We start from the raw sequence: 7,184 nt of genomic DNA, 5'->3' as shown, positions 1-7,184 counted from the left end.
CTGTGAGCGACAGGCTGCCCCCACCACTTCTGTCCCCATGTCCCCTCTCTGCTCAAGCAGAAAGTGCCTTGAGAAGCAAACTGGCACCTGGCAAACACCAGCCCTGCAGACCAGCTTATCTTGATTTGAAAAGTACTTAGAGCAGGCCTGAAATCTGTAGGTTCCAACAGCATCTTTAGCGAGGACAATTTGTTGCTCCGATGTTCCCAATTCCAGGCCTTTGGGATTTGCATGTGTAATTCTCAGGCTCATTTTGAAATCCTGTCTTTAGTGACCAGCTGCACAGGAAAAGTGAAAAGTCCACTTTATATACATATATATAGATATTTATATATGTATACACATATAAATACTGCTTAGATGCACTGAAATAAAGGGGACTGGGCAGGGAGTGATCCTGCCAGTGCTGCTGTGGGTTTCAAACCTCAGTGTGGCCTTTTATTTCTCTGCACCTAAGTATTCCTGTGTTTAAAATGAGGATTTGGTATGGTCTGCCTTTGCTGGAATGCTTTGGGACTCAAAACCAAGAGTATCTACCAGCTAAGTGCTGTAAACAGGTAGAATTAAGCACTGCAGCTGTGTAGGAGAGCTATTAGCCAGAAAATCATGGAAACAAAGATTTTTTCCCTAGGAGGTTCATTGACATTTAAGTGATACCAAAAAAAAAACACTTCCCCATACATGAGCAGGAATTGGTCTGCTCCTCCACTCTCTTTCTATAGACCTGAAAACTATAAATAAAGGCATTTGGGAGGAAAGACCTCGTCCAGTGCCATTGGAACATGCTCTTGGAAGACCTTTATAGAGAGGGAGACAGGACACAAACCTATAGGAAAGGATGGGCCAAGCCTTTAGCTGGTGTAACTTGATGTAATCCCACTGACCTCCACAGAGCTTCATCGATTGATGCCAACAGAGTATTTGTCCCAACTTTCCATGATGGAGAGAGGCTACTGCCACATACATATTTTCATTCACTGGGGTGACAGGCAAACAAAAATACCCCAAACAATCCAAAATCAGCCAGAGTCAATGGGAGCACCAATACTTACAGCAGGCTTGGGATTAATTCTGCACTTTTATGCTGGGAAGTTGGTAGCTGTGCATAAGCTGGCCATTACATCGAGGATGGAAACAGCTGAGAAATACTGGAGCAGATGGAGCTGTGCATAATGCTGCTATAGGGATGGGAGCTACGGAGGGGATAATTTAGACACGCGCGTTTAAAGCGGCACTGACAAATTCGGGGCTAAATGCAGCGTTTTTAGATGTAAAGGAAAAGAATTAAAGCTCAGATAACACAGAAATGCTGGCATTATTTCACGTGGGAGGCAGTAGATGCTGCCTGGAAGATGAAAACCCCCAGCACGTGGATGTATGTGCTCTCTGACCCCCTGTTCACCCCTTGGCTGGTATTGCTGCTTGCCCTGAGCAGGACAAGATGAAACCTTAAGGTTTCATCCTTAGGGAAGGATGCTGCTGGGCAGAGGGAGACATCAGGATCAGGCCACAGAGCTCTGAGCTGTGCAGGGGCAGCTGGACCAGATCCTCACTCTCATTTCCTGGGGTGGGTGCTGCTTTCTGCACCTGGTGGGACCTGTGTCAGTGTCTGGGCCATGCTGGAATGGTATTATCCAGCCTTGTTTCTTCATCTCCATGGAGATGTGCAAGAAGCAGTGCAGATGGAGATATGCAAAAGAGAGAGAGAAATAAATTGGAGTTGGAATATGATCAGCCAAGAATCTGGAGAAGTTTCAGGTGGATGTTTCTCCCCTGTAGGACCTGATGGGGCACTTGCATCATTACATCATTACTTTACCTTACCATGCTCTGGGGTGAGATTAAATCTTCTGTGCCCTGCAGCAGGAGAACAACGAACTCAAGAAATCAACTTGTCAAGAGGATAAACCCTCAGCCCTGGGAGGGAGGACACAGTCAAAATTCACCAAAGCAAGAAAAAGGGTATATTTTCTATGGGAAGTCAAGGGAGGTCAGGTCACTGTGGGAATTTACCCCTCCAGGGGGTTAGAAGAAGAGGCTTTGCTGCCCTTGTGTGGTCTCTAGCTCTTGTGCTGTGAGCACCCACCTAAGTGCAGTTAAATAGGTTGTCCATTCAGACTTGAGCCTGCTCAGCTAAACCAACAGAATTTGGTCCCTTTTTCCCAGTGCCAGTTTTCTACTAGTTTTACTCCCTGAACCAGCCATGCATCAAACATCACTGCCAGTTCAAGAGACAAGTCAGGAACATGCAGCTGGAGGGTGGGGGGAAGAGGGACCACAGCAGCACAGCTCTGTCAACTGGGGAACATCATCTTCAATTTCCTTCCTGTTCTTTGCTCTAACCCTGTCTTGACTCGCCTGATGTGCTGGAGAAGGTGAGAGAGGCACTGTAAAGGACAATCAAAAATTAAGCAGCTCTGGCTCTCAGGTTTTCTTTCTTTCAGCACAGGCCAGTGGTGGAGGGAGGCAGGTAGGAGCAGGGATGTGAAATACCTGGGACAGCCTTTCCCTGTGCCCACACATGGCCCTGGTACCTGAGCGAGCAGGAGCTGTGTCCCAGCAGAGCTGCTCTGATTTTAGGGAGCTGCTGGAGGGGAAGGCATTGGGAAGTACAAGGTTAGGCAAGTCCATCTGGCCTGTGACTAATTAGGAGCTGGCTTTAAGGAACTGGAGCTGAGGAAGCAATAGTTCCTGCTGCCTGTCTGAAAAGGTTAACTGGATGTAGCCACACTGCTGGATGCCCCAGGCTGGAGGCTGCTGTGCTGGGTTTGCTGTCACTGCCCAGGCTGCTGCAGTGAGTGCCTCAGTGGGTGCTGTGGGACAGCCATCTGGGGGCTCAGGATGAGCTGGGGGCTTCCTTCTGTGCACCAGAATAGGAAGAAGAGTGTCTGAATGAGAACCAGGAGGCTAAAACCTACATAAAGCTGCTTGGCTGCCAGCAGCAGAGCTCTGGCTGTGCCACAAGAAATAGCTCAAAGTTCCTTCTCCTGGTAGCAAGAAGACATTTGCTAAGAGAGGTTTGTTGGCAGCTCCAATCTCTGGTGATGCCCAAACTGACTCTGAAGGTTTCAGAAGAGGCAGAAAGGAGCTTGTCAGTATTACAAGCCAGAATCTACTGATTTTGGAGCTGAGCAGCTACAGTGAAACTGTGAAACCAGATAGCTTGGTTTCTTTGCATGCCTCTTCCCTGCTATTGTCAGCAAAGTGTTTACTGGGCACTTTCTGGTCTCTCCTTGGCTCGACACTACCCGAGAAAGATGCTGATGCAGCCAAAGATCATTCCACAGCATTCTTTCCAAAATCATCCAGTTGTTGGCATATTATTTAACATGGACATGCTCTGCAAGCAAAGGCTGCCAGATTGCTTGGCACACAGGCTTGGCTGTAGCACCAGGTGAGGGGAGACCACCACCAGCAGCAACCACCAGCAGCCTCTGCTCTACTCCAGTCATGGGATCATCATGAGGCCTCGTTTTCCTCCTCATTCTAAGCTGTGCAGATAAAGCATGAGGGTTTTGAAAGCCTGGGGTTAACCACACAGGCTAGAATTAGGCACAGTGCACTCCATGAAGAAACACAGGCCAGTTTCTCCTTCCCCATTCCTGCCCACACCCTCCTGAACCCCCCAAGCCCAGCCACACTGCTCCCTGACACACTCCACTGTGCACTGGGGATACACAGGCTCTGCCTCCAGTATCCTGCCTCCAGCATCCTGCCCAGGCCCTGACACAGCTCCACCTTTTTGCTCTTGTTTAAACGCTGGGCAAATCCTGAGAAGGTCTTGGAATTCTCTACTAGTCTGGGAATGATGATGGAGAAAAGCAGATGTTACTTGACCTGCAGTTTCTGAGCATCCTTTACCCCATTCTCCTGCCATTCACCCACCAGCCTGGAGCAGCCCAGGAGGGTTAATCAGCCTCTTGCAGCATCTCAGGTTCTGGTTTGGCATCTCTATACCCACAGAGATGCTGTGGCTGCACCTTAGCACCACACCTGTCACAGAGTCAGCCTCCAGGATGCTGTCACATCTCATCCCTGGGTGACAGCCAAGCAGAGTACCACACACTGTCTGAGTGGAAAGTAATCCTAAACCATCTGCTGAAAGGCAGAGAAAGAGCCCTCAGATGGGGTTTCGGGGCCAGCTCTGCAGCAGGGAGGAGGTGGGGGCTGCAGAGCACGACCTCAGCTCATCCCCCTGCGAGGGATGGGTCACCCAGTGTCCCCGGAGCCTTCCCCTTCTCTCTGCCTGAAGAGGAGTGGAGGAGTGAGCCAGGATGACTCCAGTTCGGAGAGCAGAGCGTGTAAACATCGCTGCAGTGGACAGGGGTCCTGGCAGGACTGCTCAGGGATCTCCTTTTGGCTGCCTTCACTAAAAATTTTCTTCCAGGGAAAGGACTCCCTCTGCCTGCTGGCGATGAGCTCAGGAGGAGAGGATTGCTGCAGCTGCGGTGCCGTAGCTGACAGCAGCCTGTAAATCTGTGCGGGGAGATGTTGTGCTTGCATAACCCCTGGTCCTGCGGCTCAGAGCATCCCTGCATCCCCTGGTCCTGCGGCTCAGAGCATCCCTGCATCCCTCTGTCCTGCTGCTCAGAGCATCCCTGCATCCCTCCATCCTTCTGCTCAGAGCATCCCCTGGTCCTGTGGCTCAAGAGCATCCCTGCATCTCCCGGTCCTGCTGCTCAGAGCATCCCCCGGTCCTGCTGCTCAGAGCATCCCCTGGTCCTGCCTCTTGGAGCATCCCTGCATCCCCTGGAGCACCCCATGTTCTGCCTTGCACTTCATCTCCCAGGTTCCTGCCAGGCATCTGCCTGTGTGGCACAGGGGAGGTGTCTGCTGGGACCCCCTGCTCGCATGGGAAAAGGATAAATGAGATCTTTAAATCCCCCGTGGTATCCTCTAGCCAGAGCCAGACACAGCTAACTGCTAAACGATCCAGCAGTTACAAACATGGAGGCACTTCACGGTCATTAACTGATTAACAATTAGAACAGCCTTATGAGACAGTCACATCAGTCCTGGCCAGAGCAGCTCATCCCAAAGCTGTGTAAGAGTCAGCCAGGTCAACACATACCCCCAGCCACAGCCCCTGCTGCAGTTAAGGGGCTATTTTAAGCTGCAGCAGTGGACTTATGAAAGGCTTGGGCAATCACCCTGACGAGCCTCAGCGTGTTCCCTCTGTCTCCCTCCCAAGATAAATCCTGTCCCATGTCCCAGCCTGCAGCAGGGAGCTGCAGGGCCTGGAGCACAGCCCATTGTCCCAGCCCAAAGGCAGGGTCAAGTGCAAACACCACGCTGGGAGCTGCTGCTTCTGCCCTCTTGATGGCTGGGACATCATCCCTGGGTGTCAGGGAGGGCTGAATCATGAGCAAGAGGGAGAAGGTACACAAGAACCACATCTGCTAGCCTGGTTTTTAAAAGAATGTCCTTAAAACACCTGGTGTGTGCTGAGCACGTGACCTGTGGCTGTGCTGTCTTAGTGCCTTTGCTCTGCAAAACCTCCTTTTTTCTGAGACACTTGCAGCAGTTTGCTTCAATTGGAAAAATCTAATCTTAAACATTAAACTGGAAATTAATAAAACCCCCAAAACCTCCAAGTTGTGCATCAGCAGTACAGGGTGAGAGGAGACCAATTTCAATTACTTTCTTGCTCGAAAGACTGACCTTTCTGTCCCTTTCACAGATGACCAGCACAGGCAGTTTTACAAGCTGCTCGACCTCAGGGTCTCTGGTTACTGTAACACCATCCCCAGCCTGGAGCCTGGTGTGCAGCCCTTGAGCTGAGTCCTTCCAAGGGCTGCAGAAGGATGGGTTACACTTCCAGCACCAGGCAGACAGCAGGGAGGGACAGCAGCTCATCCAGGGAGAAATTTAGGGGATGAACGGATCAAGAGCAGCCGTGCCAAGAAGGATGGTTTTAATAGCAGGGATGAGCAGGATGGGCACGAATTCCAGTAAAAGCTAAAGGGGAAATGCTTCCACAACTCCTTCCTAAAGTCCAACACGTTTCTAAAGTAATTAATGCATTATCCATGATTTTTTGTTGATTATGGCAGGTCAAGCTGGGAGCTTCCAGATTTACTGGACGGTAAAATCCAGGCCATCAGTGACTCAGATGGAGTGAACTATCCCTGGTACGGAAACACAACAGAAACTTGCACCATCGTGGGGCCCACCAAGAAGGAGTCCAAGTTCAACATCAGCATGAACGACAACTTCTACCCGAGCGTGACGTGGGCAGTGCCCGTCAGCGAGAGCAACGTGGCCAAACTCACAAGCATCCACCGGGATCAAAGCTTCACCACTTGGCTGGTGGCAACCAACACGGCTACCAACGAGATGGTGACCTTGCAGACTATCAAATGGCGCATGAGGTTGGGCATCGAGGTCAACCCCAGCAGACCCCTGGGGCAGCGTGCCAAGCTGCAGGAACCCTCTGCTCAAGAGCAGCCCCAGGTCCTTAGCAAGAATGAGCCAATACCACCCAGTGCCCTTGTCAAACCCAATGCCAATGATGCTCAGGTACTCATGTGGAGGCCAAAGGATGGACCACCACTCGTGGTGATACCTCCGAAACATCGGTAATACACACCTGGCGTCCCGGCACCGAAAGGGAGAAAAACAAGACCCGAAGCGAAACAATCACTTAGGTATTAGGATGACACATGTATAATCTGAGCAAAAATGAAATGCACTTTTTATTCATTCAACAAATGCAACCATTCTACCTTCTCCCATTGGGACGGATTTCACTGTGCTAAAGCTAAAGAGGAGACCTTGGACTGGGTCTGTCTCATCACTGGATTCCTAAGGGAAGAAACTAACACTGATGTCTACCCTCTAGCCTTTTTTTTTTTCTTCCCTATTTTAGTTCCTGTTTGAACTTCAGTCTCATTAGCTTGTCCAGACTGCCCAGAAAAATAAGAACATTTGATTTGGGATTTTAAGAATTATTTTATTTTATTTTATTTTATTGGTTGAGAACGAAACAAGTTCCTGGAGCAAAAAGTTGACTATTTAAGATAAGGAATTTTATTTTTTTTTTAAAAGCTGTAAGGTTCTGAGTTGCAAATCCAAGTCATGCGGCCTTATGTAGACTTTGCTTTGCATTGCCAAACTTTTGCCTTAAAGCTATGTTTGAAACAAAACAAAAACAAAACCAACTAAAACACCACCAGGCAGAATGT

At 49.7% G+C, this 7,184-nt stretch overlaps 1 protein-coding gene across 1 annotated transcript in view; it reads left to right on the top strand.

The window, feature by feature from the left end:
• The window catches only part of FAM78A (family with sequence similarity 78, member A), an 8,623-nt gene extending 2,041 nt beyond the window's left edge, over window positions 1-6,582 (top strand). Inside the window, 1 exon segment of the mRNA XM_009077433.1 lies at window positions 6,054-6,582. Coding sequence (XP_009075681.1) covers window positions 6,054-6,582 — 529 coding nt within the window.
• Window positions 6,583-7,184: the final 602 nt, after the last annotated feature.

This window comes from Acanthisitta chloris, unplaced genomic scaffold (genome assembly GCF_000695815.1).
Source record: "Acanthisitta chloris isolate BGI_N310 unplaced genomic scaffold, ASM69581v1 scaffold10316, whole genome shotgun sequence".
Taxonomy (NCBI): domain Eukaryota; kingdom Metazoa; phylum Chordata; class Aves; order Passeriformes; family Acanthisittidae; genus Acanthisitta; species Acanthisitta chloris.
The sequence above is the reverse complement of the archived record's forward strand: the minus strand, read 5'-3'. Positions and strand labels throughout refer to the sequence as shown.